The following is a 15512-nucleotide window of genomic DNA, read 5'->3' as shown; positions in this document are numbered from 1 at the left end:
CTCACACTTTGTGTACAGGCTTGTGCTTGGTTAAAATGTAATTCATTCAAAAATGTACCAAAATGTGTTATCCTGATGCATCTTTAACTCAGGACACCTGGAAATATTGCCCCAGTAGAGGATGGACCTGAAATAAAGTGTGTTCTAATTTTCTTTCATGGAGCTCCCATCACATTGCCATCCTATGGGCAGTGCAACCATATGTGCAAAAGGAGATTGTTGATAACTGTGGCTTATGTTGAATCAAAAGAGTGTATACTTAAGGTGAGGCCCAATAAACATAAAAGGTAAATAATTTCAGGTACACAATAGTTTCGAATATATTTCTACATTTCTTTGATTAGCTATTTTAGTTTTGGGTTACAAATTCTTACAGTTTTTTTCCTATTAAATCATTAATTAGTTATAAGCAAATGGCAGTACAAAAGCAACATTTTAAGATAAAGTGCATTAGTTGAATCTAAGATCTGTCTTTTGGATAGTTTACAAAGTGAGTTAAAAGATTAATGCTGTCGTGGCATAATTAATATTTTTGTAAAATAAAAATATGGAGAAGCAGACAGTTTGTAGTAAAATGGCAGTGTGTTCTTGGCCCATCTAGTCATAAAAGGCAGCTGTGAACTTAAATAGCAACTTAGTGTTGGTTTTCTTTAGAAATATTTTAATAATGAAGCAAAGTGTAGGAAGATGAACAAGAAAACAGTTAAGTGCTTCAAGGCTGTCTGAGGTCTTGAGGGTTTTTACAGAAACAACATATTCTGATGAAAAACCAGTTTCTAATCCATAAACAAATGGACTTAATTAGATTCCCTTAATAACCAAAGGAATTCAACCATAGGTTCTGCCTCTACTCATAGAGTACTAAGGAGAATTTATTTCCTATGATGTCAGTAATATTTAATTGAAGCTCTAATAGAGATCTAACATTTCAAAACATTGAATGCTTCTCATAATGTATGACAGCTTATGGGCGAGTTAATAACATGCATGTTGAATATCATTAATGCCTATAAACATATATGCAGGGTACACCTGCACATACAGGGTACCATGTACATTTTAGAAAAAAATATTCACAACCATAGTTAATTCAAGAGAAGAATCTAGGGCTGTAGAAATAGGGCTGTATAATTACCGGGTAATTATAATTACAGCTAATTGTCATATGTGGATATCAGAAGGTTAGCTTCCCATCACGTACTTTCAGTTCAGCATTGTAGGCTCTTACTCTGTAATTAAAGCATGTTGAATTCTCATATTTCAGGTTGTGTGTGGACTTGAAAATCAAGTGATAATGCATTTAATTAATTGCATGCAAAATACAATTATTACTGAGAATAAAACAACACTACGTGCATTGTAGAATTTCTATGTTAAATATATTGGAAGAAAACGAAATAGTTTACAATCTTTATGTTACTGGCTATATAATAAGCTAGCACAAACTGCTGGCTAAATAACACAAAATTATTAATTGCTAATTCCTGTACTGAAAAGGCAATGAATTTGGAGTGGAAAATATCTAGTATTACATATGTTATATAGCATCCTTTTTGTAAGCCACACTTTCTTTAGGGAGACAGTCCATGCCATGCTTATCTATGAAGTGTATTAGAACAAGTCACTCAAAACGTTTGCCAGGAATAGAGGACATCTAAAATCACTCCTATAAGAACATCACTTGCATTGCATGGTATTTCGTTTGTTTTGTTAAATAGGAATGGACGGAGACAAAAATATCTACTAGGAATAACATTTAGCTTAACCCATTTGATAGTCCCAGGGGAGTTGAACATCATGTCAGGGACATCTGCTGTCATGGCAGAAAAGGAATTGTAATCTGTTGTGCCAAATCATGCTCAGAATCACTCCTTTACTGTTTTTATGTAAATGCACCATGATTTATATGAGAAGGCTACTGAAGGCTGGTTCTGTGTTCAGTGTGTTCTGCACAGCCTCAACCAATGCCTAAACCCATGATTAGGATTATTCCTTGTGTCACTATCAAATTATGTATTTAAGTTATTTTATGCTAAAGAAGAAACTTAGATGTAGCTAAAAAGAATATTTATAAAATGTCCCCAAATTTTAAAAAATGAACATAAAAAATAAAACATAACATTTATGAAAAATTCATAGGAGAAAAAAAATATCCCCAAGTGTTCAGTTTGCGTAATGTGTAAGTTATTCTTATTATTATTTTGCTCTTGAACACGTCTCCCCAGGGGAAACATATTACACTTTTTTATCCTAGTATTTTAAAGTTTGATATTCATTTACAGTCATAACAGGGAACAAAGAGCACAGGAGTCCTAATTCCACGCTAGGGACACACTGTCAGACACCAAGAGTTGGAACCGCAGAGCAACCCAGACACCTTCTGGGCAGCTTGAGAACTGCACAGTTGTTCTCTGAACAAAGGTCCACAACGTACTGGCTACTGAAAGACCACACACTAAGAAGTGCAAAATCAATCTGTAATTAGGTCTGGAAACTAAAATATCACATGATTGAATTACAAAAGCCAGCATTTAGCGAATAAAAAGCACGAAGTTATTGCATGCACATTGAAATGACAGTTTCTGAAATACCTTTGGAACTATTTTCAGGTAGATTATAAGGTATGAACAGTCAGACTAGAAACTGCTTATGTTTACACTAGGAACATTTTAATAGTATGAAAACAACATGCAACGTGGAGAAAATACTTTCCTGATATCGAAATATGACTGGCAACTTAGTCATCTTTTTTTTTTTTTTTTTTTTTTTCCTGAGACAGGGACTCTTGTAGCTCAGAACATCAAACTGCCCCTGCCTCTGCCCCTGATAACTGTGGGCCGCCATGCCTGACTTACACAGGGATAGCTAGTCAACCCAGGCCTTTGTGCATGCTAGGCTGGGCAGGTACTCTCTCACCTGAGTCATGTCCCCAGCCCACTAGTCATCAACTTAAAGAAGAGGAAGCAGCAGTGTCCGTAGTTGAGTATATTGAGGAACGAGCGACGATACCTGCTTTCTGCACTGATCTCTAGGCAAGTTGAGAGTTGTCCCGGGGGGTGCTTTTCTCCCACTGCCAGGTATAGCCCTAAAAAGTAATCTGTAGCAAAACTCAGCTAGCAAAACTCGCCGTGCTTTAGCAATGGACGTGTTGATCTGCTGCTTCCTACTCTCAGAAAAAGAATAGAGAATAATAATAAAATAGAGCAGTCTCACTTCCTAATCAAACAACTGTGCCTGCAGTGATGTGATTTTTGCAAGCGGTCTGAGGCTGAGTTTTGACCTGTAGTCACGAATTGAAACACCGATGAAATGGAGTTTCATCCCGTTCTAAAGGCGTAGTTATTCAACAGACCCAAGTGAGTCTTCAAAGACAGGCCACGGGGAGATCTCATAACCGACTGCTTCAAATACCGGAGGCAAGCAATTGCATTTCTGGCATTTGATTCATGTCCTTCCGCTTTCATCTTCTCAGAGAGTATAACGAGTGGCCCGTGACTGCCACAGAAATTGGGGCAAGTAACTATAACAACCATAAAGTTTAAGTGAGATTAACAAGTGCCTCAGCCACATCAGGAGTGTATGTGTGTGTGTGTTTCATTGACTGCCGTCTGCTAGCCTCTGCATGACTGCTAAAATAAGTGTTTGCTGGTCCACGCTCATTTATGTTTAGGTGGATACATCTGAGAAAGTCACTCCCAGGAATTCTGTAAGAAACAAGGTAGGTACAAATCACATAATGGCCATTCAACACCTCAGTGTTAATGAGAGTGGTAACTGTGAATGCTAGTGTCTGTGATTGCCTGGAAGCAGCGCAGCGGTGCGGTGGGCGGCTTCTGAACTGCATGTGCATTCAATTCCCAAAAGACCATAGGGAGGATGTAACCTCAGAGGTCGGCCTCGAGATCCACCAAAACAGCCGATTACAGCGAGGGGGTCCGTGCAGCAAGCTGGACCTGCGACAGTGGAGCTGCGAAGAAGCTGGAGGGCGGCCAGTTCTCGGAAAGTCAGGCAGGGGGATGCTGCACACCGGAGGAGGCGCTGCGTGAGCCCTAAGGGGGTAGGCTCTTCTGGTTGGGCTGGGCTCGGGGGTAGCCCTACACTGGAGGCAAGGTAAGAGGGTACCCTGAAGGAAGCCTGGAACATTTACAAAGTTCTCTGACTTGACGATTTCAGAATGCTGAATTTATTTGCTGTTCAAAATACAGGTGAACGGCACCACACACCCCGTGAGGGCAGCTGGTCGGAGGAAACGCGAAGGTGGTTGCTCTGTGGTTAAGCTTGATGTTTCTCACTAGGGAGTGCTTTCTATTGTTGGAACACTGTTCAACCTTAATTGTCACTTTAAAACCTTTTGATTTATTATACAAATCTATGAGATTTGGCAAAGGTTTCGTGTATGTGGGAAAGAAAGTTGTTACGTTAAGGGCTTTTTTCCAGCGAGCAAAGTACGCAATAACAGTACATGGTAAAAGTCACTATTTTTATACGCTGTGAGAAACTTTGGAGAGCTTTTAAGTGGAGAAGAACGCTAACAGCACACGGATCGCTGTTACCTTCCTTCGTGTTGCTGGCTCTGGTACATTTGTGCAGTTGGAGATGTTATGTTCTGGTGCGGTAAAAGAGGAGGAGACAGATGACCCCTCCGAGCTGCCAAAAAGCTGTTTCTTTATGGATGCTCCAGGATTATTTTTAAGAATGGCTCTATTCTTTTTCTTTTTTGTCTGAAATTAGGAATTCACATAGTTACGAATTATAAAATAGTAAGGAGCATCAAGGAGTAAAAAGTCAGGTTGCCCTCAAGCTCAACACGTGTTTTACAGTATGAATTACAACTTTCAAATAAAATATAAAATTAGGTTAGAAATGGAGACACAGCAAGGAAGGAGGGTGGAGAGGTTGGGGGCCACGTTGGACCACACAGCAAGAGCTTGCTTCAAAAACACACACAAGCTAGGTGTGGTGACACATGCCTTTGACCACAGCGTTTGGGAGGCAGAAGCAGTTGGATCTTTGTTAGTTTGAGGCCAGCCAAGTCTACAGAGTGAGTTCCAGGAGAGCCAGAGCTGTGTAACAAGGCATCGTTTCAAAAACCAAATACCCCCACCAAAGAAAAATAAAAGGTTATAAAATTGCTACTAATATTTAGTGTGGCTTAAATTTCTGTAAACTAATCAACTTCATTCATAATAGCTGTTCAAAAACTGTAGATGTCCAGACCTGTGTGAAAGGGACCAGACATGTCAAACTAAAATTTGAGCGGTATAATCAGAAAATAGCAGAGTAAGGATTCCCACCCCCACCCCGAAAATCCTAAAGAAGTGCTAACAAAATTTAAAGGAGGATGTATGTATATGAAAAGAAAGTTACAAAGATGAAACCATGAGAAAGAGACAGGTTGGGGGAGTGGAAAAACAAAACAAAACAAAACAAACAAACAAACACCTCTAAAGACACATCACTCTCAAGAAGACTAAAAACAATTTGAGAGGTTCAATTGGTTTGGATAGTTGAACCTTTTGAATGAAAACATAATAATACTCATTATGATTAAAATCTTACTGTTATTAAAATCTTACTGTAGAAATGTGAAAACTAAAATACCACAACAATAAATTAGGCTGAGTCTATTAATTACATCTATTTGTGTGTGTGTGTGTGTGTGTGTGTGTGTGTGTCAGGGCTGAGGTGGAGGTAGGGGTTGTGGATGGTGCATTCAGGAGTGGTTTCTTCCTTCTGTCACCTGAGTTCTGGTGATCCCACTCAGGCCCTCAGGCTTGGCAGCTGGTGCCTTTACCTTTTGGGCCTCCTCACCGGCTCCTGGTTTCTCTTGACAGGCTTTTCCTTTAAATATAACCAGCACGTCTGGTAATCTCCTATTCTTACTAGGCTCCTAGATACTTTTAGAATTGTCGTGGTGATTTTGAACAAAGAGGGAAGGAATGCAAAAGATGCGCTCTTAGGCAGGAACACCATCTCTGGCTGTGCCCAAACAGAGCTGGCGTGGATCTGTAGTTAGAGAGGAGGTTTCTTCTAAACTGTAATTAAAATGAACACACGAAGTCAAATGCTATCCCTGCCCCTATTTGTTTACTAAACTCCATGCCTTAAAGGCCTGCTTCTTATACTCTTCCCTCATGCTAGCTTTCACCGATAATCCCGAGGAAAACTTGTTGTCTCTTTGGAAGATACTCTCTGTGATGACAAGATTCTGGTTTTTTGTTTGTTTGTTTATTTGTCTTTTAAATTTTCTGATTTCTTCTTTTAGCAGAATTCAACACTGAACTGTTTTGGTTGTTCACTATGACATGCAGGAAATGTAAAATCTTTGAAAGAAGTCAGGAAATTCTTGTCCACACTGAGAGTGATCAGTCATAACCCATGAGCAGTTAAGTGGAATGCAGTAAGTACTACAGTTTTTTAAATTGGCACGGCCACAGCCAAGCTGACAAAACATGCAATGCAAATTAAACCTCACAATTTTAAGTAACCTTAGAAGTCAAATGAGATGGCTGTTTCAAATGAGGTTTTTTGGTTTTGCTTTTGTTTTTATTGTTGCTGCTGTTGTTGTTTGGTTTTACATTTCCTCTGCTTTACTGATCGAGATATCAAGGCAAATACTGAGACTCATAGCTAAACTTTGGGCAGAGTGCAGGGAATCTTATGAAAGAAGGGGGAGACAGAAAGACTGGGAGGGGACAGGAGCTCCAAAAGGAGAACAAGAGAGCCCAAACAAACAAACAAACAAACCTCAAAACAGCCTTGGGGGCTCTGCAGAGACTGATACCTCAACCAAGGCCCATGCACAGAGATAACCTAGAACCTTTGCAGAGATGTAGCCCATAGACTCAGTCACTCAGTCTCCAAGTTGGTTCCCTAAGAAGGGGAGCAGGGGCTTTCTCTGGAATGAACTTAGTGGCTGGCTCTCTGATCACCTGAGGGGATAGCAGCCTTACCAGGCCACAGAGGAAGACAATGCAGCCAGTCCTCATGAGACCTTATAGGCTAGGGTCAAATAGAAGGGGAGGAACACCTCACTAGGACCAGGAGAGGGGCCCAGGGGAAAAAGAGGGAGTGAGGGTGGGATTGGGAGGAGACTGTGGAGGGGGACACAGCCAGGATACATATTGAATAAATTGTAATAAATTATAATAAATAAATAAATAAATAAATAAGAAAGAAAAAAAATACCTTCAGCTTCAGGAGCTAAGGTGAAGTTAGGTCCCAAAAAATGGCTAAATCCAGCAGGCAGAATAACATTTGTTATTTTAATGGCAGAGGCTTTAACGTGGCAGAACGACCCAGCATCAGTAGGAGAGCTGGTAACAGGAACTAACTACACAACACAATAAAACAGTTAAGAACACCAAGACGGATTTAAACAGGTTTAGTTTTTATCACAAGCCCCAAGGCACAATAAACTTAGAAAAGTACTTTTACATACCCGCCTAAGCTTGGGATTGTTACCTCTGAAACGTGGACAGAATTGGGCCCTTGAAGGCACAGGCGTAGCATCCCTCAGTCTTATTTCTGGTTTGCTTTTTCACACTAGACTGCACTCAATCACCAGAAGCCACAGGTTGGTGGCTCATCCTACTTCCAAAAGCTCTTAGTAGGGAAGAGCAAAACTGTGGACACGAGAACATGTTTCCTGTATAATGCTTTGTTTTTCTTTCTTCATATATATATATATTTTTACTTTGTGTGCCTTGCCTGTTTTCATGTATGTATGTGCCCCACATGCATGCCCTGTGCCAGCAGAGGTCAAGAAAATGTTGGGCTCTTGGGCATTACAGGTGTGTAAACTACCACCTATGTGCTGGAAACTGGAGTGCTTTCTGCCTACATGTATGCCTGCTCCACATTCATCAAGACTGTGAGTTTGTTAAAGATATGAATTCTGAACATATGTTTCGTCTTATTTCCAGATGCAGGCCTTTGCCGTTTGTGTAGAGTAACCAATTTGACTTCAGTAAGCGTTGCTAAGAACAGAGCTTTTGGTGGGCACCAAGGTTCTGAAACTAATGCTGTGTAATCCCAAGTTGCCCAACAGTTCATGTTAGAGAGTTTCTTTCTGTCACTGATATGGCATGCTGTCAATTTTTCTCTTCAAGCCAAACCCCTAACACGTTTATGTGTAAATATTTGGAGTTTACTTTGCCCTACCGCTATCAAAAGAAACAACAGCCGCAACCAAAATAAAGAAATCTGAATAGAGAAACTTGAAGTCATTTCTATTCTTGTTTCTTTTGAATAGCTAAAAGAAATGATGGCTCAGTTTTCTTCTAGCATATAAATAAGAGTTATTATTGAACCTTAAAATACATTTTTTGTGAAACAAAGACTTTAAATACTTCATTTATTTTACTGTGTATAGGTGGATAAAAATAAACTTAAATATGTTTGCTTATATAATAAAAGTAGATAGTTAAATTCTTTTATTTATTCAAAAGGCAAGTATTATTGTTAGATTGAATAAATCATTATACTGTTATAGTAGAGAAATGGAAAAGTAGGAATTTATGAGAAAAAAAACAATTAAATACTAATAAAATATAATACTAGAGGTTGATAAATTAAACCAGTTTAAAAGTTATATATGAAAAATAGTGTTTTGAAGTTATTGTAAGTGACTGTTTGCTTTAAAGTTTGGCAATATTACCTTAAAATAGAACTTCTACATTTTAATTAAACAAGGGTTCTTATAAGAGCCTCTATGGAAGCTCACACATGCAGTTTGGTAGAGACGCATCTTCCCCCAGAGCTGCCTACCAGCCTGGCCTCTAACCCAACGAAGGCCTTACCTTACAGGGCAAAGGCGTTTGCAGGTGTGACTGCGGTAGGGACTTGGAAGTGGGGAGAGTACTCTGGGTTATCTAGAAAGAGGGAGGCAGAGGGTCAGAGTGGGAGCAGGAGCTGTGATGACCGGAGCAGGGGCTGGGACTGACTCTACGGCTGGCTGGGGGCCGAGAGCCTGGAGGGGCCTGGAGGCTGGAAAGCACACAGACTGAGTTCCTTTCCGGAGCTTCCAGAGGGAATGAGGCTCAGCCCGTGCTTCCTCCTGGGACCTGGTTTCAGACTCCTGACTTCCAGGACTCTAAGATGACCATCATGGGCTCTGTCAAGCCAGTGAGTGCAGGATAATTTGATGCAAGAGCAACAGAAAACTGCTTCGTGGGGCATGAGGTTTTGTTTGTTTGTTTTGTTTAAAGATCAAGAAAGGGAAAGAAGGCTTAGTCACAGAACTGAATTTAAGAATTTGAGTACATGCTATCAGTACTCTTGGCTACATCACTGGTTAGAACTTAACTTTCCAGCCTGTAGATCAATCTCTTTTAATTTTTTTATCAACATCGAACAACTGTAAGCATAGAAGTCTTTGTAGACAATATAACTTACTCTAGAAGTGCCTTTATCAAAACATGTCAAGATTAACTCTTAAAAATTGGAGTTAGTTAAAATGTCAAGGGATTTTATAAGTTGATCAAGGGATCGTTATAAGTTGTAAGTAAGAATAAAACCACACAATCAAATAACCTGGCCGATAGGGGCCCACAGAGCCTGAGCTGCTGAACTGCCAAACAGGGGGCCCGCCTGGGGCTCACCTGGGCCCTCTGCACATATGTAACAGTTGTGCAGACTGGTCTTCACGGGAAAATCCTAACAGTGGATCCAAGGGCCACCTCCAACTCTGTCACCTGCCTGTGGGACCCTCTCCTCCCACCGGGCTGCCTTGTCTAGCCCTAACAGGAAAGGATGTGCCTTGTGTTACCACAACTGGATATGCCGGGGCTGGCCTGGCCTCTTCTGAAGAGAAACTGAGGAGGAGTTGATTGTGGGTGTGTGGGTGTTTGGGTGGGGGGGTGGGGGGGGATAAGAGGAGGCGGGGCAGGGACCGTGGTCAGGATGTAAAATAAAGAGATAACAAAAATAAATAAATAAAGAAAGAAAGAAAAATGTAAGTAGAGATAAAATTGGTTCTGAGTGGTAGGTCACTTGCCTAATGTGACCTATGTTTGCCCTTTGCCATCACAGAAAAGAGCAAAAATGCAAATATAGCATATTTACCTTTTCAGAAACTTTCAAATTGCACGTATTTGATAAAGAAGACCCCCCCTCACCCCTACCTCTTACCCCTTTTGAGGCAAGAGCTCAGATATCCCCTACCAAGGATGACACTGAACTTCTGATCTTCCTGTTGTCCAAGTGCTGGGCATGGTGTGAGGGCTGCCATGCCCGCTCAAGGCCATTGCCAAGCACGGGTCTCTGACTGATATTTTATCTGACTATTCCTTAAGATTTTACCTACATTTTCTTCCACTGGTTTCTTTAAAACAGCATCCATTTAAAGATATGAAGGAAATTTAGAGACAACAAGTTATCTAGATTAAAAAATATTAGTTTTCATAAATAGTTTCTCTAAATTTGTATCTTTTCTCCTGTATGTTATAGGTTTTTGATTCCACATCCCGTTTGACATTGTGTATGTGATTACTCTTTATCCAGACTTTCTAAAGTATTGAGTTTTGTTTTCATGCTGCCAACATAGAAATCATAATCTAAAATTTGAATTTATGTTTCATCTGTTGACAAACCAGAAGGAAGTTTTTGAGGAAACAGAGCCATCTCTGCATGAATATTGTGACTGTGTGCTGAAGAGAGAAGTAAAGCATGAAACGCTGACTGGGACCACGAGTACCATGTGTTTTATGAGGGGCCTGGTCAGAGCCTGTTCATCAGCATGAGTGAAAGCCCAGTAGGAAGTCATCTGTCTGGAGCAACCTCGCCTGTTTTTCCTTCAAGATGCTGCTTTTTGTTTTGTTTCTTTTGTTGATCAAGACAGGGTTTCTCTGTGTGGCCCTGGCTATCCTGGAACTCACTTGTACACCAGGTTGGCTTCAAGCTCAGTGATCTGCCTGCCGTGAAAATCCTGTTCTTACATGATCCTGGATTCTTACCACTAATGTCCTTGGATTTTTAGCTCCTGGTTTTGTTAAAGGTTCAAGTATGCTCCCCCCTCCCTGCTGCTCCAGGCCTTTGCAACATCTCCTGGATTACCTTGAAAGTTTCAACTGGCTTCCCTCTCTACTCCCATCTCTTCAAACTTCCCAAAGGCTCAACTCCAATAATTCTCCATTTCTGTTAAAGCCATTGTCTTTCCATGTTAAATGTAGTCTTTAGAGGATGATCGTGAAGAGACAAAAGTGGTTAGTGATAAAATTTCTAAAAGCCTGTTTCTGCTATTTCTTCACTCTATGATTTTCTTCATATCATGGTCAGGTACATTTTATGGCTCCTGGGTAAAGAGCCCAGCAACCCTGCAGATCTCTAAGAATGGCGGCATACATCCTGTTACACGAACTATGCAGTCCAGAAAGTTGAGATGAAAAGTCCCCTCCTTCCTCTCTGCCAAAGTCAAAGCAATTAGAGTTTATAAAAAATGGCATGTCTAAGTTTCTTCCCTTCTAGCATTATCTGAAGTACTGAACAAACAAATATTAAACAATTTGCTTTATACCAATGTACTATTAAGAAAAAGAGCTTCCTTTGGTAGTTGTCACCATGTAAATACTACAATTTACAAAACAATATGTGCATAAACATTTAAGTCAAGGTGTATATGGTTTAATGCTCATTTGTAATAATCTACAATAAAAAGAAAAGTGCAAACAGTATACTTACTAGATTTCTCCTTGCTTGTAGTTCAGAGAAATGAAACTCAGCCTTTGCCCTATCCTCAGAATTTACAGGGATCCCATCCAACATATGTAAATTAGGCAGGCGGAATATGAGCACATGGCGATGCACCATTTTTCTACAAATCTAAAGAAAAGTAAAAATAATAGTTTATTCCCCAAATCACTGTCATTATAAAAAAAAAACCTTTAAAAGAAGACAGTGTGGGAATGGACACAGAGACGATGCACAGCAGCTTCTTTATAATACTGGCTGCCACAGGCAGAAACCTTTTCTCAGTCTTCTATAATGCGAAATAAAAATGGAACATATTTTAAAACTGAGGCTAGCATTCGGAGCAAGTCTTTCTCTTTTGCTTTTCCCTTCCTTTTCCTTTTCTTTTTTCATTCCCTTCTCTCCCCTCTTTTTTGTCTTTCCTCCATTTCCGTGTATTTGAGTATGGTCTGAACAAATAATCCTCTTTCCTCAGCCTCCTCAGTGCTGGAATCACAGGTGTGTGCCACCATAGCGTTGCCTGCTAGCTGGCAAAAATCTCAACTCGTGGGTAGAATGATATGAAAGTTCATTTATATGTAGTTAGTTTATGTGAGAGTTTCCAAAATGCCCTATTTACTTTAATTCAACATTTTCTGGTCTGTATGATCCATCTCTTCATATTTGTTAACCTGCTCTAAAAATGTTTGTGTATGTGCGTTAAAAAGTGGGAAGGAAGACAACTAGAGAGGCCTAAGGGTGTCGACTTTCATAAGGTCTGGCTTGCAAGGATGGTACTTTCCTGGTGTTTGGCACTTGGAAATGTTCTTATTATTCCTTGGTTGATAAAGGTAGTTGAATACATCTTGATAATTATTAAAAATCAGTAGGATTTATAATCAATGTCTTTTCCACCTGGAATTTCTAATTTCAGGTCCTGATTGGGAAAGAGTGGCTGTGTAATCGACTTCCAACTTTTTGAGTGCTAAGTCTTGGAGGGGTTCTCTCGGAGAGGAATTTCAATCCAGCAACATGGCTGCTCTGTCAAGTTTTCGTGATCCGGCTGCAATACAGACACGCCCAGAGTAAACACCTTTAGTTGCTCTGGCTGGAATACACACCCTCACTTCCTCCGACTAGAAGTTAGTACACATCTTTTAATCCCAAACAATGATGTCTAATTTAAAGACAGACAAAGTGATGAATCAGAGAAAGACTTTTGACAGAATGAGTCAGAGATAAGATATGCCCAACTCTCATGAGAACAGACAGGAATGAGAAGTTACTTAAAAGCAGTGCAGACAGAGCAGAGGGAAGTTTGTGGAGACAGTACAGTAGAATTTGGGTGCACAGCACAGTAGGGTTTGGCTGTACAGTTCAGTTTGGTGCCGTTCAATTAAGTGCAAGTAAGTTCAGTTGGGTCTGTGCAGTCCCATTCAGTTCGTGGAGTTCAGAGGCAGTTTTTCCAAGCAGAGCAATTCATGGAGAAGTTGAAAGAAGCCTGATTGAATTAATCAGCCTGGAGAGGAGTTTTGAGCCAGAGCAGCTGAGTTGAACCAGCCAGGCAGGGTTCAGAAAGAACTAGAAAGGGTGAGCTTATTCAGAAGTAAGGCCCAAGTTAGCAGACTGAGGCTGGAAGCTGAGGTCTTCAAGGTCTGGGCTTGCAGAAGGTTAGACTGTATGGAAGCTAGAAGTTTCCAGGCCTAGGCCTAACCATAGTTAGAACAGAGCTAGAAACACTGTGGGCTCAGCCCAAGCCATGTATTCATAAAGCTTGGGTAAGGCTCTCATCACATTTCCCAACATTTGAGGAGATTAAAGTGACATGTATACTTCCTTGACTAAAAAAACAACACAAAAGAGGTGCCATTTTTGTGGCCAAACGAAGAGTGTGCCCTGTGTTCCTGCCATGGGGGAGAAAACCTGAGGAAGCATGCATACAGATTCCTCCAGACTGTACCTTTCTCTCCCTCATAGCCTGTGACTGTGTATCCTTACTATGCCATTGAAATTAATCTTAGCCACAAGGAAAACATTATGCTGACTGCGCCTCTCTAACAAATCTCTGAATCTTGGGGACTCCTAATATAGAAACTATACAGCACTACCGGTAAGGCAAAGAGCAACAAACTCTAGGAGACAGATGAGCAAGTTGGGCCTGGTGGCTCACGCCTATACCAGAACTCCGGAGGTTAAAGAAGGAAGATTGCTATGAGTTATAGGCCAGGCTGGTTTATATAGTGAGTTCCAGAGCAGGCTGAAATTAAAAAAAAAAAAAAAAAAAAGAAAAAGAAAAATGAGCAAACTTTCTGAAATGAATATGGTAGGGGCATGTCTAGTGATGAGGAAAGACCTTAACACATATAACAGCCAAAGAAATCACTGACCACATTCTAGGTTACAAAACAATTTTCTTAAACAGCAAACAACATAGAGTCTGCTTCCTTTCTCTGATTAAAATGCTCCAGCCCTGGAGAAAAATGATGAGGACACAATAAAAACCGCACCATAGATTTGAAATGAATAAAAATGTATGTGCAGTCCTCAATAATTTACAAATGAAAACAAAATCCTTTGAAGAGTGAAACATTCTAAGACATGAAGATTAATAAAAGCAACCCACGTAAAAACTTTCAGGACATTGTGAGAGCAGTACAATATAACCTAGAATTTATTGATTCAAAAATGTTAATTAATATTAAGCTTAAATGATGCAGATTAAGAAATATAAAACTTAAGAATTTCTTTGAGACAGCCAGTCTCAAAAGAAGTGGAAGAGGCTGGAGATCTGTCTTATCAGTTAAGAGCACTGGCTGCCATTCCAGACGACCTCAGGTTCTAGTCCCAGCACCCACATGGTAGCTTATAACCATTTGTAACTCCATTCTCAGGGGATCTGATGCATTCTTCTGGCCTCTGTGGACAATGAATGCACATAGTGCACAAACATACGTGTAGTCAAAACAACCACACACATAAAATAAAAATGCAAATAAATGGATGGAGGGATTGAGGGATGGAGGGAGACATCACACAACAAAGAATTTCTTTGAAAAATTTTAAGGAACTAAAAGAAGGAAATGATAAAGAATATGTGTGGATGAAATAAAAATTAAACAATGCTCTTGATGAAGAAAATTATGGTACTCTAAAGAAGCACTATAAACAAGGCTCCAGCAAGATTTATCAAGGATAAAACACAAAAGCAAAATTGACACTCTTAGACATAGAGGGTTGACAAATAGAGATATAATGGAGATTAGAAAGAACATTCTGAGCATGATAGTAATACAGTAAGAGATTAGATAAAAGAAGATTATCTAGAAAAAATTGGCTTCTCAAAATGTTTCCGAGGAAGTAAAAAATATGATGGGATTTATATTCATGAAGGAATTTGAGTAAGCAAGTTAAAGTGTAGCTTATAAAATAGGCCACAGGGTTTTAGAGGTAAGGTCTCATTAGTTTTCAAACGACCATATGAGTCTTTAAGCTAATCTATAGAGTAGGAAGAGAAGGAATACTCCCAAATTAGTCTTAAAAAGTAAAAGACATTGTTGGTATAATGTTCTTGTGGAATGTATACAGTTTACCCTTGTTCATTCAAATCTGATTTCTCTACCCCACTATCTGGTTTCAATTTGGGCGTTTCATTGTGATGTTTATTCTAAGCACCGCCTGTCTCAAGTTTGTGTAAACATGCCACCATTTGTTTGTTCTCTGTATTTTCTTTTCTTTCTTTCTTTCTTTCTTTCTTTCTTTCTTTCTTTCTTTCTTTCTTTCTTTCTTTCTTTCTTTTGGTTTGTCATGCTATTTTAAAAAAAATATTAATTACACTTTATTCACTT

The 15512-nt window shown here is 39.7% G+C and overlaps 1 protein-coding gene across 1 annotated transcript in view; it reads right to left on the bottom strand.

Annotated features, from left to right (window-relative positions):
• Positions 1 to 2376: 2376 nt before the first annotated feature.
• The window catches only part of Lrrc9 (leucine rich repeat containing 9), a 73161-nt gene continuing 60025 nt past the window's right edge, over positions 2377 to 15512 (bottom strand). Inside the window, 5 exon segments of the mRNA XM_060387634.1 lie at positions 2377 to 4635; positions 4638 to 4721; positions 7189 to 7333; positions 8802 to 8873; positions 11680 to 11820. Of these exon segments, the coding sequence (XP_060243617.1) occupies positions 4550 to 4635; positions 4638 to 4721; positions 7189 to 7333; positions 8802 to 8873; positions 11680 to 11820 (528 nt within the window). The 3' untranslated portion in view covers positions 2377 to 4549.

The sequence above is a fragment of the Meriones unguiculatus genome, chromosome 7, assembly GCF_030254825.1.
Source record: "Meriones unguiculatus strain TT.TT164.6M chromosome 7, Bangor_MerUng_6.1, whole genome shotgun sequence".
In the NCBI taxonomy this organism is placed as follows: domain Eukaryota; kingdom Metazoa; phylum Chordata; class Mammalia; order Rodentia; family Muridae; genus Meriones; species Meriones unguiculatus.
The sequence above is the reverse complement of the archived record's forward strand: the minus strand, read 5'-3'. Positions and strand labels throughout refer to the sequence as shown.